The following is a 21,717-nucleotide window of genomic DNA, read 5'->3' as shown; positions in this document are numbered from 1 at the left end:
TAACTATTAGTTTGAGTGACTTTTTCAGGGCGTGGTGTTCCATGCACCTTAATTTATATCATACTATACATCGTTCAGGATAGAATTAGAGTTATCATTCTTTAGGCTTACAATGCTATATTTTCACAGTAAAGGAGAAACTTGATAATAATAAACAGCCCGCTTAAATTAACTATTTACAAACTGTAAATGGTATTGCATTACATGTATATATTTGTATTTAACATCATTTATACTGTTTCAAAAAACCTTTGTATTAATTTTTCACAATATGACAGGGGGTATAAATTTCTAAACAATTGTGGAGCAATTGATGTGTGTGTGTGGGGGGGGGGGGGGTGTTTAGTCAACCATTCTTTATCCACTTACCACGCATAGAATATAGTTTTTTAAAAATAAACAACGACCTGGCCCCTCGATCAACTTCTTCGAAAGTCAGTAAGAGAAAATTAGAAAGTACAGTCATACTCTGTTACACAGTCATATAAATATAGATCCTATATTTTAAGATAAAAGACAGATTATTTCTCTATATGTAACGTTATCAATAAAGTATCATGCATATAAAAACATAAACAATGGATATAAAGCGTGAGTTGGCCTTGGATTTTTATTTTCAATAAAGGAGGAAAGGTACAAACGCCCCAAATACAATGTACCTGTGAATGTATCTACATGTATCTAATAATATTTACTGTGGTTTATAATCAAAACCACAGTAAACCAATATATAATATATGATATTTAATATTTAATATATATTAAGGTGGCATGGGACACATCCAGATCTTGTGACGTATTGGTATTTCCTATCGAAATGAAACATTTAAGTCAAGCAGAATTTTATCTTTTATTTTCTTTCCCAAAAGTGTTACCTAACAGCGTAGCACAATGGGTTTTAAACGTAAACTACGAATCTGTAAGTCGTATGTTCGAATCCTGCATGGGCTTATATATTTTTTACCTCTTCAAAAATTGTAATGCACATTTTTGTACAAATATTGTAAAATTTGAAAATTCTAAACCGGTGAAAGTATTCTGATTATAACATGTCCTGTATATCCACATTAATATGGACAGGTGTCGGTGTCCCATGCCAGCAATCTCAAGGTTAAGCAGAACCAGTTTTTGTGACGTAAAATAAGCAAAGATTTAAAGAGGGGGGTTAGAATTTTCGAATGCCATTAAAAAAATCTAACAATTTTATTCATTTTCTGTCTGATGAAAAATACCTGAAGTTTTTTTTAAAGAGAAGTTGTGGCCCTACAATTTTGGACCAATGCATGTAAAATAAATCGTTAGAGAAGTGTATGTAGTTAATATATTGTACATTTTGTATATTTGGTACTTACAACCACCCAGTAACTGGTAGAAAAATGGTATAAAACACAAATAGTAGACACGGTATACATTTTTTCTGATTGAGACCGACAATTTGTAGAGCAGAACGGACCAGATACTCTTGACTTCCGTTGGGTTCCGATGCTTAATTTTCCATTGATAACTTTACTTTGTTTATTAAAGACTAGTTTAAATTTTCCTGAGGAGAAGGGGTGGGCGGAACTCTTGACCTCCCGACCGTCTAGACTCAACCTAAGTTTGGTAAAAAGTCATATTGTTTGTTTATTTTGCTTGTCAATGTTTGGGTAGGTCCCTTCTCAATGACCATTGCTAAACGCGCCTGTATTACATGTAATAATGTATACATGTGTATACCCCCCCTTCCCTCGTAATATCACACACTTAATAGGCCTATTGCATTTCAGTACAAATTCCTCGTACATTTAACAAGAATGATTCAGTAATTTTGAACACCTGTTGAGAAAAACAAAGACCTCAAGGACACAGAGTCTACGAGTCCGTCACATGACTATTTACAGTCGGGGCGAAATGCTCTGGAGTCGATCACTGATAGAACCGTATATATCAAGCAGTCATCAGTTGTCACTGATGTGTTGTGATCGATGTTCTCTCCTTTTCGCTGTTTTTTTGGAGAACCGGACAAATCTGCCTAGAAGAACAGAAGACTGGCTACCTATGTTCTGAGCGACCAATGTGCACCTGAATATTATCCAGGTACATGTAAAAGCTGTCACCTGTTTACCTGTCACCTGTTTACCTGGTGTTTTTTTTTCATTTGGATTTTTTTTAGCTGTAACAGGTGAAAAGATACAGGTACGTTATCACTGTTATATAATATAAGTATCTGAATTTAAGTGAATAGGTTCTATTGACAAAAAATTGGTGATTTTTTAAAAGGATAACTTGCGAATGTTTTTGTTTTTTGTTTTTTTTTTTTGGGGGGGGGGGTGAAAATTGTGATTAACTTACAAATTTAATTGATCTGTATGAATAGGGTTTATCACTGTTTTTATATAATAGATAACATTTATGCAGAATAAAAGTTAATGTAAAGAGAAATTAAAATAATCGGGGATTATAATTTTAAAGTGTCTGTGTGTTGACATAAATATTTTACTGATGTTATTTGCACAATTTAAAGTTCAACACATTTAAATTGACATTACCACATAAATGTTATTAATTTACTGAAAATTTAAACTGTGAATTGTAGGGTTACAATTTATTTACCTAAAATTATTATATAAATACTGATGTAATTTCATTTTTGATTTGATTGACAGTTCCAGTTAAAAAATATTGAAATGACAAATATATAATTACGGTTAATGTAAAATCACTTACATGTGCGGATCCAGAATTTTTTTTCTAGAGGAGTCCATTTAATTGGATAAGTTGAACTTTTAAGGGGGGTCTGGACCTCTGCCCCCCCCCCCCCCCCAGTTTGTGGATGAATAAGCATTAGAAAAATAAACATACATGTATGTTAAACATTATGGAAAATAATATTGAACACCTGGGCATCATTATGTGCCACAATATTCAATATCCAATGACAGTTGATATATAACCGTGTCCTGAAATCATGCCAAATGTTATTAACCTGTAAGCTGTTGACTAAAAAAAGACCTTCAAAGAGAGAGAGAGAGAGAGAGAGAGAGAGAGAGAGAGAGAGGATTGGAGGTCCCTATGGGCTTCATAGGAATCTGTCGGCTGACTCTCACAAAATCAATACCCTGCAACACGCTACAGGCCTCCATCTTTTTATGATTTGGTTTGGATCTATATGCTGTGATGAGACGCTAGCTGTGTTTCATTCACAGCACCATAGTCCCAATTATTGTTCTCAGAAACTGCCATATGTTCACATTTTGTGGTCCATACTACAGCGGGTTCTGATATATTCATTAATTGTTTTCCCTGGGCTTGTATATATTGGAAGAGCAGATGGGAGGTATGTCTTAATTATACATTTTGACATGTTAAAAAATCTCCTGTGACTATTTTATAGGCCTAAGCTATTTTCTTGAATTCATTGATTATGCAGGCAGGAAGCTAACTAGATTTAATATACAATAAACTCATTATTGACGTGGACACTTGATAGTTGTGTTAGCTAGCTTCTAGTACATCACCCAATATTTGTGCTTTTTGCTCTCTTTTTTTCACTGTCATTTTTCTGCTGTGAAATTGATTAAATGCTGATATTGATCTCTTTTAAGGTAAAGGGTGATAAGTGAAATTGTATCGTTACTTTAATATAATGATTGTCGTTTTTCCTTGAATATCAATAATGCATTTGATGCCATTGAAATTATTGCTTTTTTCATGTTAGCTATTCACATTTCATTATTTTTAAATGGGGGGGGGGGGGGGGGGTTAAAGAGGGTGGGGACAGATGAGAGAGAGAGAGAGAGAGAGAAAGAGAGAGAGAGAGAGAGAGAGAGAGGGGGGGGGGTTGGTCAGATGGATGGACAGACATACAGATGGAGAGAGAGAAAGCAATGGAGAGATCAAGAGAGAAAGATAAGCCATTTAAAGTTTCGAATTTTCAGTTATAAACTATATGACATGCAAGAACTGCGTGCCTCATCAGGTGTTGATATTTAACTATTTGTATAGTTAGATGTACTGATTAATTTAGTTTACTATAATGTTTGAAAAGGTTTTGTGATTAGAAAATTAATAATTTATAATCTTATTTCATTGTTTTGATAATGAGCTGGCATTTACCTGGGGTATTTGATTCATCAGATTTAATTTTTCTGTCCTTTCATTCCAGTATGACCCTACAGAAATCAGAAATCTAAGGAAAAATATAAAATAAATAGACCAGAGAACAGGAGAGCTTGCTGATCAAAATGGAAGAAAACAGCTCTGGTGCGGGAACCCAAAAGGGAGAGAACTCTTTCATACTGGGAAGAAGTCAGGTAGACATGACCTTCAAGTTTCTGCACTTGATATTATTCAAGTTTAAAATGGGCAGGCAGTCTGCTATATACTCATGATAATATATAATTTTCAAATTTAGGGGAAAACTATTTTCCCACAATTGTGAATATCCAGCCCTGATTACTGTTTTATCTGCTGCTGTTGTAGCCTTGCCTATAAGGCTGTCTTAAGTTAATTCTGCGTTTAACGTAACATGTTCGCTTAGGTTTTGGAGAAATTTGGTTTTGAAAAAAACAAACAAACCCCTATTTTAATTTGATCAGTTCAATTATACTAAAATACTGCAATCTGTAGAAATTCGAAATGTTTAGAGCACATTATGGCCTATAGATCAGATAGTCAATAGGATTTTTAGGGAAGACAACTATTAAAGAAGTAGCCTACATGTAGCTTGAATACTCACTGCATTTGTTTTATTGTAAATAAAATAGCATTGAAATGACGTTAAATGTATGGAATTAACTTTGTGCGACCTAAAATGCAGATTCGTTTTACATGTAACATTGCTTCCAACTGTGTTATTATATCCATTGGTAGATATGTCCCATGATAAAAAATAAATAATTCTTTTGTCAATTACAATAATTACATGTAATAATGCTTTAATGCAAAGAGCTGTCAATTTTTTTTTACACTAATTTCTTAAACCTCAGACTTCAAATGATCGATCCATGGAAATGTAAACGATATTTTTTAAAAGAAAAATTATTTATTCCGCAAAGCATTATTGATAATTTAAGATAGCCAGACTAATACTGGTCTGATGTGTTTTAGCAGACGTTAATGGTGTGTAAAACTGTTTGAGTGCAGGAAACACTAACTTAAGATGATGTAACGGGGATTGTTATTGATTGGTGGGGGCGTATATACACAGTCGGCCATTAATCACCCGATCCTTTGTCATTGATTGGACCTAATGAAGCCTAATCATCGATGCTCTAAGATAATTTCAAAGTTTTCTTTTGTTTGCTGTTAGGTTTTAGAAAAAGTTGAATATTTTTTGGGGGGCTTATTTATAGTTATTCTTGTTTTACTGAAGTAAATCAATCAATTCAGTATACAAATGTATATATAAATTTACATGTATCATGTGTATCTTTAATGGACTTAAATGTTTGCCTTGAATGCCATATTTATTTTTTTTTGTCAAATGAAAGGTACAAAAATTTACTATCTAAAGCAATCCCAGCATCCATTGAAAGTTTAGTGGTTTAATTATTTTATTTAACATGCGTCCTACAGTGGATGACTGATGTTACATGGACATATATAGTGGCTATAGTCATCTTGTCCATGTAAATATAGATCAGGAAATGTCATCTCTCTTAACACATACGGTCGGCCTGTATCAGCTGTAATAAATCTACAGTTACAATTAAATCCTTCACATAACTCATGTTATGTGCAGCAGATTTGCAATTCAATTTTATGGATATCTTGAACATCTTATTCTTTATGCTTGGAGAAATTATCGATCTTTGTTAGATCTGAAACCAGAATACATTCTATAGTGTCATGTGCTCTGAGTGTCTTAGACATTTGTGATCTTTACCCGTATTATTTGTAATGTCGCAGGCAGATAATTCTACCCAGAATTCACTGGGAGGAGCTGAAACGGTCAGTCAGGTTGGTATCGGTAGTTTGCGGTGAACTACAAAATGCTAATGCTGGTAGTGTTTTCAATAGTTTGTTAGAAACATAGCTCGCTTAAGGGTACTGCAGATTCCTATAATTAAATGTAAGGAATATTTGTGTAAAATTGTGAGAAGTACACCTTGCAAATTTTTGAATATTGCTTTTATTTTTTTGACAGTTAATTGCAATCATTATAAAATTAAGAGAAATGATTGGTGCTTGCAATGTTATGTTTGCCATGTACATTATACAACTTGGTCTTCCATATATCACATAACATTTACATTTTCCAGTGTATTTGCCTGTGATAACACTACGTATCGTTTTTGTACTATATAACGCATAATACAAAGACACCAAATTGAGGAGCCAGCAGCGTTTGCTTATTTATATTTAAAAACTTAATCGTGCGATGGCTGAAAATTATATAAATATAAGTAATAAGGAATCATTCTTTGAATATTATGAGGTGATAATTTCGGTCAGGGCGTGATCAAATCTATCATAAAGCCCTATTGGATTTGATTCACGCCCCGACTGAAATTATCACCTCATAATACACAAAGAATGATTTCTTATTCCTTATTTAGTTCGAATTCTAAATCTAGTTGATGAGCAGCTATATATAGCTAGAATCCTGCTTAATATGTATAATGAAATTGCTGCTAGGCAGGTGAACACTATATTTGAATGATTAATTACTAACATAAAAGAGAATTTTCTGCAGGTTTTCTTTGTTTAATGTATGAATGGATTTCTTTTGTTATAGTAAAAATACAACTACCAACCACACATGAGTAACCTTGACATGACGTAGATTAAAACCTAATGTGATACTTTTGCTGACCAACTTGTATAAGTACCCCATTGAGCTATGAAATACATAAAGCTATGAAAACACTACTAGTAATTTTTAATATACTGTAAACACTGGCTGGTAAATGGTGTGCATGGGCCTCTTCATCCTGGACTTGAATTCTTTTTTAGTTTTATAGTGAATAAGTGTTAAGGACCCTAACATTAAGAGAGCTTGATAGTTGTAGCAATTTTAGACAATATTTATCTCCTTGAGATGAAGAGCCCTTAATGAAGATCTATTGTAAAATATTCAAAGTGTATGAGCCGGTCCTATGGTATCGCGGTAGTTATATCATTTAGTCGAAAAATCTATCAATACGGAAATATTTCCAGAAACAAATGTTATTGTGAGTTTCCTCTATTTTATACCTCAGTGATGTTCAGTGTGCCTTTGTTTACTAATAATGTCTAAAAAAAATCCTGACGTCAAATGTCAATGGCTACTATTCGTAAACAGAAATACTGCGATATCATAGAACCTGCGATATGATAGGAAACAAGTATAAACGTTGGATTTTTTTTTATAACTAAAGAAAAATGTATGGATAAAGACCAAAATTATTGTACAGGCAAACTTCAGTATCTTGAACTAGATGGGACTGTTTAAAAACGTCGAGATATCCAAGTATTTGAGATATCGAGGGTAGAAAAGTTAAAAAATACGTGGCTGGGACTTACAAATCACTTTGACATATCCATTGTAATAGATGAGCCTCCAGCCTTCTTGGCCTACTATAGATAATAAAGTCTCCATAAAGATAACAATTTTTAATTGACATTCATATGGTGATTTTGTTCTTAATGTGTTCTCTTGAGTTCTGTCTTATACCTCTTGTTGGGTGCATGAGTTATTTTATTTTTATTGGCCGGGGCCTTTATGTTTGTTATAATTTGGTGATATTGATAAGTTCTTTTTGATCATGTGACAAGCAGATCAGGAACACTTAGAGGGATTTACGGTGGTATGGGACACTTCAAATAAACAATTAAATCCAAGTGTATAATTATATAAGTAGTTTCTTTCCCAATTTTGTCACCTATCTGTCAACTAACAGAGTAGCGCAGTGGTTTAGAGGGTATACTACTATGTAAGTCATGAGTTCGAATCCCGCTGGGGTTTTTTACAAATTTTATCTCTCCAAATATTTTTAAAAGCTATTATTTGGTTAAATATTGTGATTACATTTGAAAGTTCTAAACTGGTGGAAGTTTTTCATCAGTTCACAAGGATCTGAAGTCACCCAATAAAAGGTCACCACCAAATGACCCTTAATTTACTCATCCAATCAGATATCTGCTCCTGGCAGGGATTTGCCTGCAGTCTTTATGAACTCTTGTTATTCTTTTGTGTAATTAGGATGATACTGTAAATTCCTTATACTTATTTCCAGGATCCTACTGTTTTGTATCAAATCGCGAGAATATAAAATCGCAAACGCTGATCATTCATCCACATTTCTTATAGTTCCAAACTCTCAGAAAATAATGGCGAGATTTAAAAATCCGTGAGGGGTGCTTCTCGCGATTTTACGTGGATATAAATTCCTCGCGTTTAATTAGGAATTTACAGTTAAATCAGTCAGCTGAAATAAGAAAAAGTTTGAGGCTACAATTATATTTTTGCAAAAAAAATTCAGTCCTTTCCTCCGAAGGGAAAGGATGCCTTGTGAAGTTAATTTTAACCTATGCAAGCATTAATGTCAAAGCTTAATTAATTTTTCACAGCAAGTATAAAAAAAACTTCTATTGATTGTTGAACCCAGGAAACACGAAAGGTGACACAATAGGGTGTCCACATTTTTATGCAGATTATATATAGAAATCTCCTTGGCAGTAGAATAAATGTCTCAAAGTGAGTAGTGTTCTTTGCTAATGGACTTTTTTCTACTTCAGAGTAACAATCTGGATATATATACTCTTCCATTTTCATCTGTACAATACTAAAACTTTGCCTGCTATTGATTTTATGTGTAATATGAACACTTGAGTAGGGCTTCCTCTGTTATAAATCATTGCAATCCATGATTCAATTTAAATATCATATTGCATTGGCATATGGTGACTGAGCCTGTAAGCAAAGTCAATTGGAGAGAGAGAGACAGAGAGACAGAGAGAAAGAGAGAGAGAAAATGAGAAAGAGACTGAGGGAGGGATGCAAACTGTTCAATTGATTGTTCTATATGACTGTTTTGAATATTGGAAGCTAAGCACAATTTCTTTTTACAATTCCTTCATAATTTATAGTTATTACTTCATTAAAATATGCATCTAATACTGTGGAATCATTAAAATTCATGGAGGCTCAATTTTCGTGGTATTCGTGGGTAGCCTTCCCCCACAAATTTACATCCTCCACGAAAACATGTTTTGAAAGAGTTCGTTTTCTTACCAACATATCCACGAATTAACATCCCAACAAATAAGCAAAAAACCAACAATCCACGTAAATTGGTCCCCATGAATTTAAATGATTCCAGTGACAGTATAATAATCATATTTCTTACAGAGTACATTAATTTAATGATGCTATGTGAATTTTTTCCCCAAAAGTGTTCGAGCATGAATTTCAAGGAACCTTTTCTACAACTTTATGCCTGATCTGTACCTTTACCTTACAGTCTGAGGCGTCCGAGATGAGCTACGCCAGCGACACGAAGCAGCTAGTGGAACTAGAGCGTAGGGACAGCGTGCTACGCGGCGGTATTCCTATGACGGCATTTAACTTCATCAACTCCATTATAGGATCGGGAATTATTGGTATAACTTATAAATTATCTCTCCTGTCATGTTGACTGTGCATGCATGTTCTTTAGCAGGGCAAACTAATCTAGTTTGGTGCAGTTTTAGATCATAGTAGAAAATAATTGACATTTATTTAACTATTGCTGTTTTGTCGCAATTCACTAAATTTTATCAAAATGCCCTGCAATAAAGCAGTTTCTGCAATTATCTTGAAACACTTTATTTATATGCCAGATAATTGATGTGTGAAGTGGGTTGTTTGATGGATTTTAAGCAAATAGGAAACATGCATATTCACCTTCCTTGTCTGTATACACGTCTGCTTGCATTCGCCCCTCTTCTTGAATGATAATTAGTACTGCGCTTATCATGTGATTACGCTGAGGGTATAATGCATTTCCCCCAAAAGATGATTAACTATGAATGTATACCGTTATTGCAATTAATTCATTCACAAAGAAAATTAATTTTTTTATCTTAACATTTTGGATATTATGAAACTTTTGATAGAAAATTCAATCTGAACAATATCTATGTGTCAATAAATGTTCATGCAGCTCATTTACATCGAGTTTAATAGGAGAAAAAGAACACTGATGGGACTCCTTGGGAGCTAACTCAATAAAAGTTGTATTTAATTTTATGATAAAGCCTAGATTACCACTATAAATGTTCCATGCAAAGTTTCAATTCTAATCAAATAAAGTTTAACATTTGAAATTAGAGTCTCCCTTTAGACTACACCACTAGGACTCCCTTTAGACTACACCACTAGGACTCCCTTTAGCCTCATGCACATTTACTGAACAGGTCCATTTCAATGGTAATTTTGTGACATAAATGAAATGAAATTCAAAATAGACTGTGACAAGTAATTACATGTAATTTTAACCATTGACAAGTAATTACATGTAATTGTAACCAGTGACAAGTAATTTCATGTAATGGCAACCAATGACAAGTAATTACATGTAATTGTAACCAATGACAAAAATTTTAAACCCTTATCTGAGCTAAAGTACTTGTTAATGAATACTTAATATTTTATAATTTATTTGCATCTACATGTATTAAGATTATAGTAAAAATGATTTCTGTTCATCTTTAGATAAAAAAGATGTTCTCTTTTGCACTACATAATTTATATACTATTTTCTCAAAGGCCTAAATACTTTTTTCAGTAGTGTTTAATTTGATTGTGTTTAATATTACACGTATTTCACTCTTGGATCTCTCCGCACAAGGAACATCTATGGGCAACCCAAATTTCAATTGCCTGGTAGGATGGGGAAAGAAGTTGCATATATTGAAAATGATTTTGGTTTTTTCTTCTATGGAATAGGTATACCTTTTGCCCTAAAACAAGCTGGATTTGGAATGGGAATTTTTCTGCTGATTTTCACCGCAGTAGTTAATGGTAAGATATTCGATTACAATCTTCGAAGATTTTTCTTCCTTCATTTTAAGAAGCTGGGACATTTTCTTTTTGTTGATTTTGATAATGGGATCTAATACATTACATTTCGTGTATAGCTGGTACATATTACTTCTATACAAGAATCATTAAGTATGTAATTACATGGACATTAACAATGCAGAAATTCAATATAAAGTTTTCACCTATTGACTTGCTGTGGGAGTTTTATTGATTTATAATGCTTATTTATAAATAATTAATATTTAACAATGAAGATGGAGAATTGAAAACCTAAAAAATCATGAATTTTAACTTTTGTTTCTAATTTCAGACTATTCAATCATTCTCCTTGTGGAGGCAGGAAAATTATCAAACACAGATAGCTACCAAGTAATTATCATTTTAACTACTGATATTTAGTATATTTTTGTTGTTGAATACTTTGAAAATAAAATTCATAGAAGACATTCGGAATCTAACTTAAGTTATAAGGATTTTCTTTTCCCTTTTACTGTAAACCAACTTTTATTGGTGAAGACTTTATTTCGCGTTAAATTACTTCCGATAAAGTGTTTCGCAGCAATCACGACGAAGTCTTATCCAGGCCTGTCTTGTAATGACAACAGTACAACAACGACAGTATGGCGCTGACAAAATTTGGTTTACAGTGTGACCAAAAGTTATAAATTAATTCACAAATAATGATGACTTTGTTAGTGTTTGACAATGAACTCGTGTTTTTGTAGGATATGATAATGGTGGCCTGTGGGCGGCCCGGGTTTTATCTTTTGACACTGTTACAGTTCCTGTATCCCCTTATAGGTGAGTGGAATAATTCTCTATGGGCAAAACTCTGTGATGTACTGTACATGTATTACATTTAACTGTGTACTTTATTTTAGCGTTTTTGGCAGAAAACAGGTTTCACTTAATTTAGTTCATAGCTGATTGTCTTGCATATGTGTATATTAATGATAGGTGCATTTAGAAATACCTTATTAATTCAAATTCATGCTAATAGGGTGAACAATAATTTTTTGTCAAATATTGAACATGCCAAATATAATTATTTGTCCAGACGTACTTTAGATTCCTAACTAAATGCGAGGAATTAATATCTGCGTAAAATTGTGAGATTAGCTTATTATCTAGCAAATTTTGAAATCTTGCTTTTTTAGAAACAGATGTAACCTAAATGAAACAATGAAAAAAAAAATAACATTGCTGTTTTATATTCTTGTGATTTGACGTAAAACGATTGAATCATGGAATTATTAAGTATTTATCTCTATTAATGAATTTTATTTTGTTGTCCTATCATCTCTGTCTAAATCCTTACTATGCCATTGTTCTTTTTTCTATCTATTCATTCTTTCTTCATTACATGGAATATGTCCAATAATCACTACAATTCTATTCAGTGAATAAACTTGAGGAAATTCAACAAATATCATAAAAACCTTGTTGTTGAACATATATATCAGTAAATTAGACCTTTAATGTCTTTTTTATTGAATAAAAATGGGAAATGCAAGTTTGGTTGCAAAAATTAATTGCTGCAGACCAGATTGCTAAATTTTAAAGTTAAATTGTTAGGAATTACAGTGGTTTACAGTACACACACACACACACACACACACACATATATATATATATATAGGACTTATGATTGCCATATGTTTGATATTTTGAACCCTCTTCGTTTCAGCCATGATAAGTTACAACGTCATCATAGGAGACACGATCACAAAGATTATTGTCAGGATTGGCAAAACAGGTTAGGTTTACATAGATCTCTAAATACAGAATCAATTTTATAGGTTCTTTATTTTTATCATTAAGTAGGTTGTTTATAATGCTTTGAAAAACTCAGAATAAAATATAAACTGTTCCTTAAACTAAGTTATACTAGTATATCTACTGAATTGTTATGAAGCTGTTAAACTTAATTTTTTATCATTAGAAGCAGAGAAATTAAGACTTTTTTTCTCATGATAATTAATTTTACAACATTTAGAAGTCTGGCAAATTAAAACATTTTAATGCAGGTCACATTGTATTCTATTAATTATTCTTCATCTTAAATACTGAAATCTGATTGGGTTAGATGCTGTTGGTAATCCGTTCTATTACCCTCAGTATTAGCAACACACTTGGCAACAGGTAACACGACCAATTGTTTTATGCGCTTTGCTTCAGTTGACAATGGTTTTCCATGCAGGAATGCCAATTTGAACTGTTACCTTCACAAACATGCTTTTTTTTAATAGAAGCACACCAGTTTGCACAAACAAATAATATTTATGCTTTTTTGTCCACAAACTTTTTTGTGACAGCCAAATAAATCCATCAGATCGGCTTGACCATTTCCTTTAAAATTTGTTAACTGTACGAATTTTCCTTAAATTTGTTACTAATCAGAATTTTAAAGAAATTTCAAATTGACATCACATTAGTCTTGCTTGATCATTATTATGAGGGAGAAGTATAAATTTATTATTTGCTTTGTTTATTTATATGGTAACTAAATATACATTTTGAGAGTTCCATAAAAGAACATGTAAATATACATGTAGTGGTGAATCATTAGTCTAAATATGAATTTCTAATTCTAAAACAAATCTCTAAGACATGTAGCATATTGGTTAGTACTATATAAATATTGCCTGTGTGGGAGGGTAACAGTGAAAATTGAAATGCCCAAGAAAACCATTGTCAACCGAATCAAACTGAGGTTGACAATGGTTTTCCAGGGGTGTCTGAATTTCAACTGTTACCTTTCTAAACAGGCCCTATTTATTTTATTATACTGAATGCCTTAATTCCAAAAAAAAATTAACTTCTTTTAATTATTAGGAATGACATGAATTCTACGGTGAACAGTAAGCGCATAGTTCAAGCACATATGTCACAATTTGTTTTGTTATACTTTGAATTCATGTTAAATACTGAAATCTGATTGGTTAAGATACCGTTCATAATCCGTTCTATTACCCTCAGCGTTAGCAACGCACTTAGCAATGGGTATCATTACAAATTGTTACATGCGCGAAAATTATGCGCGTACGGTTCGCTGTCGAATTCATGTTATTCCTATATAAAAGCAGTAAAATTTTCTTAAAAATTAAGACATTCAGTATAACAAAATAAATAGTGCCTGTTTGGGAGGATAACAGTTGAAATTGACACCCCTCGAAAACCATTGTCAACCTCCGCTTCGCGTCGGTTGACAATGTTTTTCTCTGTTACCCTCCCAAACAGGCACTATTTATATAGTGTTACCTGTTGCCAAGTGTGGTGCAAACGCTGAAGGCAATAGAACGAATTATAAACTGTCTAAACCAATCAGATTTCAATATTTAACATGAAAGTATAATAAATGTAGATATATAAATTATTTGGTAATTAATGCTCAATGATTGAATTCTCTTAATGACACTCTTACATGGATATGATTACCAGTATTAATTTAGAGTGCAATATTGCCCAGATAATGTTTGCAAGAACTGATTAAGTGTGATATCCTTTTTCCAGCTAATCTCGGTGGGACTGTGTTAGGTAACAGACAGTTCATCATATTCCTGTCCACGCTAATGGTCACACTGCCTTTATCGCTGTACAGGAATATAGCCCAGCTCAGTAAGGTAGGTACTGAGAGAGAGAGAGAGAGAGAGAGAGAGAGAGAGAGAGATATGGAGAGAGAGAGAGAGAGATGTTGCTTCCTACCAATTTGATTAACAAAAAAACTAAAGACAATTTATTTTCATTGCTGTGATTACTTCGGCATGTTTATTGAAAAATTGTCACCAGCAATTAATGCAAAACAAATATCAACCAGACATAATGACTGTCTTTATCTTATAAACTGTAAGGAACTTAATATTAAGCACCTGTTGCACCTATTGCGGGTTTTAGAATCACACTTTTATTTTTCATGGAGTTATGAAGTTTGATTTAATACAGTCATGTATATCAAAATTTCATGATATAGCATAATTTATCTCGTGATTTGACCCAAATTGACAGAATTAAGTACTTGCTTAAAATAAAGGAATGTAGAGTATCAGTATATAATGATAGCTACATATGTATTGTACTGTATTGTAAGTGTTACAGTTACTGTAAAAGAGTTTAATATACTGTAAATGAACTTTTATTTGCGTGCAAGAAATTTTCGCGATGTTCGCAAGGGCCTTATTATCTCGAATATTTCTTGCCGCGAACCAGTATTTGCCATATAGTTGTTATAAAAAAAAACCAGGTGTAGATAAGGCTTGGTCGCGGAAATTAGTTGTCGCGAACCAGTTCATCTCGGGTAAATCGCGAAATAAAGTTGTTGCGAATAATAGTTTGTTTACAGTATTTGGTTTTCTATTTCAGTGGGCCTTCCTCTCCATCATCTTTGTCTTCTTTATATTGGTCACAATTTGTATAAGGACAGGAGAATATGTCAAAGAAATGTAAGTGTTTTCAATCATTATTGCTGAACTATAAGTTAAAACATCTAGCACTCTATGGTTCCTTAGATATCCATTCATGGGCATCAAGTTTCGTGGATCTTGTGAAAATCACAGTTTCAAGAATATGTAAAAATTGGGTCAGTGATCTTAGCATTAAAAATATGCTTTTAGAAATTGTATTTCAATGAACATTTGGTTTCTCTGATGAACTCAAAAATTAAATCCATTATTCAATAAATATTGATGAAACCACAGTTTCTTTAGCAGACCCAATGGAATTAAAGAAAAACTTATGCATACTTCTCATTTGAAACTTTATGACTCAAATTAAACTTCATGTATATTATATTATTCCTAAAAGGACCATTTAAGATTCTTGTTTTAAAAAAAAATTATGACCAGATCAGTTAAACTGAGTATTGTAAGTACTGACTTTGTCCCTTCCTTTACATTTATAACAAATTATATGTAATATATTATATGCATGCTGGTATGAAAACGAAGGTTTAAATAAGGTTCCGTGCTCCTTTAGGGTATGTCTTAAAATCTCAAAAAGGAGATACTGTATATGGTGAAAAAAAAGAGCTGTGAAAAGCAGGTCTGGAGTAATCATTTTTGCAAACTTAAGAAGCAGATGGCTAATATGTTTTTTTCCCCAGTGATCTATAACTATTACATTTGGTATTGATTTTACATTATTAACCTGGAAGGTCTAGACAGGCTTAAAAGCTTGAATCTGTGAGTGAGTCACTTCTTTTGTAGGCAGACCAAAAATGAGATGATGTAACTGGTGTTTAAAAGATCCTTATAGTACTCAACGTTCAAAACAATAAACTAAAATTCATACATGGATATACCAGAAAAGTGATGGTGTAACTGTTGTCTATAAGACCCTTTGAGTACTCTAGAGTATTTTTTTAATTAAAGCATAGTGCTTACAAATACTTTGGAATCATTTTTATTTGTGGGGTCCATTTTCATAAATTGTGGGTTTTTTACTTATTCATGGGAATTCCAGGATGTGTTGGTTTTCATTTTCAATAAGAAAACTAACCTTTCAAAATTTTTTTTTGTCGAGGATGTAAGTTTGTTGGGGTGGGCTTACCCATGAATACCACAAAAATTTAGCCACCATGAATTCTAATGATTCCACAGTATACTCTGTGGTTTTATGCAAATACACTTAACTGATGACTACTGTCTTATGATTTAGAATTATCATTTTTTGTGATGTTGCAGACCACCTACAGAAGATGCTTGGTATGTGGCTAATTATAATATAGCCCAAGCTGTTGGTATTATGGCTTTTGGTGAGTTTTAAAAAAATAAATTCTTGACTATTTTGTAACAAGTTTTATGTTGTGAATATGTTGCCTCAGTTTTGTGAATTTAGTTTGAAGTAGTCTGTCTCATTTGTTTAACACCTCAGCTTTTTTTTTCAAATATTTCTGTTTTCTTGATTAATGATAGTGTGTATTGTTGTAGGATGTATTTATCCCTTAATCAACATGAATATACATCTTATTTGACAAATGATTGATTTGCAAAATCTAAATTTACTTTTTTATTTTCAACATCACTGTGTTGCATACTTACACACAGCAGTAGTAAAAGAGTAAAGTTGTTTGATAAAATATTTAGAAATATTACCGCTGTGCAGTTGCTGGAGAATATCTCTATTCTCTAGATATTCTGTTGTTAAATTAGAACTGGATTGAATTGGATAATTATAGTAATGTTTTATTTTACAGAATATGGGTTCAAAAAAGGAAGTAATTTTCCCCAATCTTATACATGTGCAGCAAACATGTGTCAATTTAACCTACTTTTGTACATGTTCATAAATATGTCACTATAACCTACTTTTGTACTTTTGCAGCATAAATGTGTCACAATAACCTACTTTTGTACCAATGCAGCATACATGTGTCACCACAACACATTCCTGATTCATGGGTCTCTGGAGAACCCCACCCACCAGCGCTGGAGTTTGGTCACCCACCTCAGCATTGGATTCTCCATGACGCTCATGCTGATCCTGGGAATTCTGGGATACGTGTCCTTTACTGGACATACACAGGGTAAGACAGTCCAGTCGTTATCACTGGTTACAGTGTATTCATCAAAATATTTTATTCATCAAGTTTTAAGTCAGACTCTTCTAATAATTAATTTTAAATTTTGGAGGATGTAATGTGCTTATTCAGTTAAAAATTCCTTCTGATTGTAGAAAAACGATCTCTTGTAATGAACAACTCTTCTAAACTCCTCTAATATAGTGCCTAATGGATTTAGTTACAGTATATTTTTTTTCTTAACAGGTGACCTTTTAGAAAACTATTGCCATGACGATGACCTGATGAATGTCTCTAGATTTGTCTTTGCTCTCAGCATCATGCTGACCTACCCAATAGAATGCTTTGTCACAAGAGAGGTCTGGACTTTTACCTTTATAAACCAATCTACAATATATAAGCTAGCAAAAATTATAAGGATTTACAATTTATCTAATTTTCAATGCTAAATTCAAAACTTGGCTACAGTTGATACTATATAAATAGTGCCTGTTTGGGAGGGTAACAGTTGAAATTGACACCCCGAGAAAACCATTGTCAACCGACGCGAAGCGGAGGTTGACAATGGTTTTCGAGGGGTGTCAATTTCAACTGTTATCCTCCCAAACAGGCACTATTTATTTTGTTATACTGAATGTCTTTTTTTAAATTTTTAAGAAAATTTTACTGCTTTTATATAGGAATAACGTGAATTCTACAGCGAACCGTACGCGCATAATTTTCGCGCATGTAACATTTTTTAATGTTACCCGTTGCTAAGTGCGTTGCTAACGCTGAGGGTAATATAAAATATTATTAACTGCGTCTTAACCAATCAGATTTCAGTATTTAACATGAAAGTATAACAAAAGAAAATATGCCCCCTTTCATATTATTCTCGAGCCCCTTTTTCCCTCACTGTCAACGAGCTAATAGAATACTGGGCAAACTCAAATGGCTCAGAGTATCTCTCTTAAAACACAAGTTTGACTTGGTGAATTAAGAGAAACTGTTTGCAAGTGGAGAAAGGCGAAAAATAACAGGGGATGAAAATAACATGGGGCGATGATAACCCTATATACACTATTATTTGTAGCTCTTCAGTAAGCTTTAATATTTATTTTTTCTAAGGAGGTAAAGTGTGTGTAAAGTTCAATGATTATTTTGAAAGGAAGGATGGGAGAGGAGCTAAAATATAACATGCTTATTCTAGTGATATATTTATGACACTCAATTTTAACCTTGCAATTGAAAATAAACAAATAATTTGTCTATCTCTTTTAAAGTTAAAAGTTATAATGCCATATCATGTATAATCATAACATTATAAATGATAATGTTTTATTCAACAGGTCATAGAAAATGCATTTTTCCCTTCCCAAGATCCCTCACCAACATGGCGGCATCTTGGCGTCACTATAGGTGTTGTCATTCTAACTGTTGTTATATCCTTGACAACAGATTGTCTAGGCATTGTGCTAACCTTTAATGTAAGTTTAAACTTTCTGATTGATTTTAATTCAACATTCTTATTGCAAATTCATGTATACAGTGAGGTCAGTTTGGTCAAAAAGTGTATTTATAAGGACCGAATTAAAATTGTTTGTCCTCAAAACTTACTGTAAGCCTGTTGCTCTGTATAAATAAAGGTTCTTGCAAATATTAAAATGGATATGCTAAATGTTGCTGAATGCTTCTCATAATTGTAATCCATTAAAATAATTTAATTAATTTATCCATACATCATGTTCATTATAATTACTGTAGGTTCATTACTTAACGCAAAGAATTAATATCCGCGGAAAATCTTGAGAAGCACCCCTTGCAAATTTTAAATTCTTGCTTTAATTTTAAGAGAGTTGAGAACTATAAGAAATTAGGATAAAAATTCACTATTTCATATTCTCATGATGTGATACAAAGTGATGGGATCGCAGAATTAATAACTCTTGTAAAATAAGGATTCTACAGTAATTCATTAAGTATTAATTATTAATTGATTATTAATTTTCAGGGTGTTCTGATTGCTTCACCTTTGGCTTTCATCATCCCTCCAGTCTGTGTTATGAAATTGCGACAGGAGCCCATTCTCTCCAAGACCAATATTATTCCCATTATCATTGCTGTGTTCGGAACTCTTGTAATGGTTTTTGGTACTGTAGTGGCTCTTGTCGATCTCTCCGAGGGGTTTTCTTGTAGTCATGGTAATGAGATGCCCTACTGTAAGAATGACCAGCCCTCGGCCAATGGAACTACTGCTTTTCCTTTCTCCACAACAACACTTGGTACTACACCTATTGGCTGAAATAGGAGTTAATCTGCTGAAAGAATGAATTCCATTGGATAAATAGCTTTTCCAGTGTTAGTAATCACTAATATGAGAGAGAGAGAGAGAGAGAGAGAGAGAGAGAGAGAGAGAGAGAGAGAGAGAGAGAGAGAGAGAGAGAGAAATGATTTATATGACTAATTTTGTGAATTAACAGTTATGTAGGAATGGTTAAAATTGTTTGTGTAAACCGAAGTCTAAAAACATGAAAAATTTGTGACTCTGAGCATGTTTTGGTTGTGATTGTTTAACAACAATAGCTTGTTAAAAATGCTACTGCATAAATGTTCAATGAAATTAACATTTAAAATTCAAAGTCAAAATGAAAACTTACATCAGTCTTTAGAATAGATTTTCCCTAATCCCTGTGATGTTTTAGGTACAATAAAATATAAAGTTATAAATAACACTATTTGAAATAAAATGGTTAATCAGTATTTAAAGTAAAGTGGTACGTAGGGATGTTTGCTGATTTAAGGTACATTGCTCATTCTGATCAACAACACATAGATCTCTCTTTGATAAACTACAGTTAAACTTCGATATCTCGAACACAAATATCTCGAATACAATGGATATGTCGAAGTGATTTGTAAGTCCCAACCACTTATTTTTTTAGTATTTCACCCTCGATATCTCGAATACTCGGATATTTCGAACTAATTAAATAGTCCCATCTAGTTCGAGATAACGAAGTTTGACTATACTTTTATTCTAATATAAAACAAGTTTGTAAATATATATTTTACAAATTACTGATTTTGCATGTATTTAACGTTTTGAATTTAGATTCATTTTCACTGAAGGGTTATATAAATAAAAGGGTTGGAATTAATGAACCATAATATTTTAAAGAAAAACATGCAATATTGAATATCAACCATCCAGGGCAATCACAAACGGTGGTGAATGTTTGAAGGACAGGAAGATTATTGTATTTGATATCTGTCTCTGTGTTATATGTTTCAATGATATTTTTATATGTGGTGGTGTTCAATTATCATTTAATTTTTTATAACCAGTGTACTTGTAGATCTGACTTCATATATTTATTTATGACAGGGTTCATATATTTTAAGTTTATGAATGTATTAAGTGTAAGTTTAGTTTCAATCATAAAGGACTATATATGATATGGGCCTAAAATGCCCCCCCCCCCCTGTAAAATCAACATCATCATCTTACTAATTCTTTGCTTTCTTTGTACAAATATATATACGTGATATTTTTTTCATAATTTCATTTTGATTCAAGGGCCCACAATTTAGAATTATGACATGGTAAAGATAACCTTTTCCTGCCTTTTTTGAATTTGTAGCATAAAATGGCTTGTTTTTAAGCAGATTTTCTTCAGAAAACGTAGAGCGCATGCTTGAACAAACAAAATAATTTAATCAGAGATGTTTCTAGCTAAGACTAATATGTGTCCAAAAAAATTCCCTGTTCAAAGCGTCGCTCTTAATTTCCCATTCGTAAAAAGAAAAGAAAAATGTCAATTTTTGACTGATTTTGATTGAATTATAAAAATAGCGTCACTTTTGACGTCCTATACTGCAAGTGAGTGCAAATGAATCTAATGAATAGGTGAAAAATATATTTTATTACAACTCTTCTAAAAAATAACATAATTTATTGTACCCGAAACACTTAAAAAAATGGCGAATTTTTTATGGCCAAATTTGAATCATATCATGTATAGTTCTTTGCTTTGTTATGTTTTTAGGAATCTGTTAACCTAAGGGCTCATGATTGCTCTAACCAGAATTTTTGTTTTTGTCGTTGACCATTGTTGTTAACCTATTATTTTTTTTACCTTCTTTCCTGGAACCACTTGGCCGATTAAATTTAAAATATACGAATGTTTACAAAATTAAATTCCTAACATTTTAGCTTTCTCGGTTGATTTAATTT

The 21,717-nt window shown here is 32.6% G+C and overlaps 1 protein-coding gene across 6 annotated transcripts; it reads left to right on the top strand.

Annotated features, from left to right (window-relative positions):
- Positions 1 to 1,919: 1,919 nt before the first annotated feature.
- On the top strand, positions 1,920 to 21,695 carry LOC105320120 (putative sodium-coupled neutral amino acid transporter 11). 6 transcript variants are annotated; one of them, XM_034453956.2, is made up of 16 exons: positions 1,920 to 2,076; positions 2,153 to 2,175; positions 4,145 to 4,292; positions 5,890 to 5,940; positions 9,426 to 9,564; positions 10,892 to 10,966; positions 11,298 to 11,356; positions 11,713 to 11,788; positions 12,675 to 12,743; positions 14,501 to 14,610; positions 15,347 to 15,426; positions 16,666 to 16,736; positions 17,346 to 17,507; positions 17,748 to 17,860; positions 18,833 to 18,970; positions 19,495 to 21,695. In XM_034453956.2, exons 3-16 carry the CDS (start codon positions 4,224 to 4,226, stop codon positions 19,783 to 19,785), a joined length of 1,503 nt encoding a protein of 500 aa, XP_034309847.2. In that variant the 5' UTR covers positions 1,920 to 2,076; positions 2,153 to 2,175; positions 4,145 to 4,223; the 3' UTR covers positions 19,786 to 21,695. The 6 variants fall into 6 exon arrangements, with proteins under 6 accessions (XP_034309847.2, XP_065928978.1, XP_034309848.2 ...); XM_066072906.1 differs by lacking the exon at positions 2,153 to 2,175 and having other exon boundaries at positions 5,890 to 5,931; XM_034453957.2 differs by lacking the exon at positions 2,153 to 2,175.
- The last annotated feature ends 22 nt before the right edge of the window (positions 21,696 to 21,717 follow it).

This window comes from Magallana gigas, chromosome 10, assembly GCF_963853765.1.
Source record: "Magallana gigas chromosome 10, xbMagGiga1.1, whole genome shotgun sequence".
NCBI classification, from domain to species: Eukaryota; Metazoa; Mollusca; class Bivalvia; order Ostreida; family Ostreidae; genus Magallana; species Magallana gigas.
Note: the sequence above shows the minus strand (reverse complement) of the source record. Positions and strands in the feature narration are given on the sequence as shown.

Coding starts and splice junctions, on each gene's coding strand:
- LOC105320120 (XM_034453957.2), top strand. CDS start 4,224: ATGGAAGAAAACAGCTCTGGTGCGGGAACCCAAAAGGGAGAGAACTCT. Junction 5,941..9,425: donor GAGCTGAAACGGTCAGTCAG/GTTGGTATCGGT, acceptor TTTACCTTACAG/TCTGAGGCGTCCGAGATGAG. Junction 17,508..17,747: donor CTTTACTGGACATACACAGG/GTAAGACAGTCC, acceptor TTTTCTTAACAG/GTGACCTTTTAGAAAACTAT.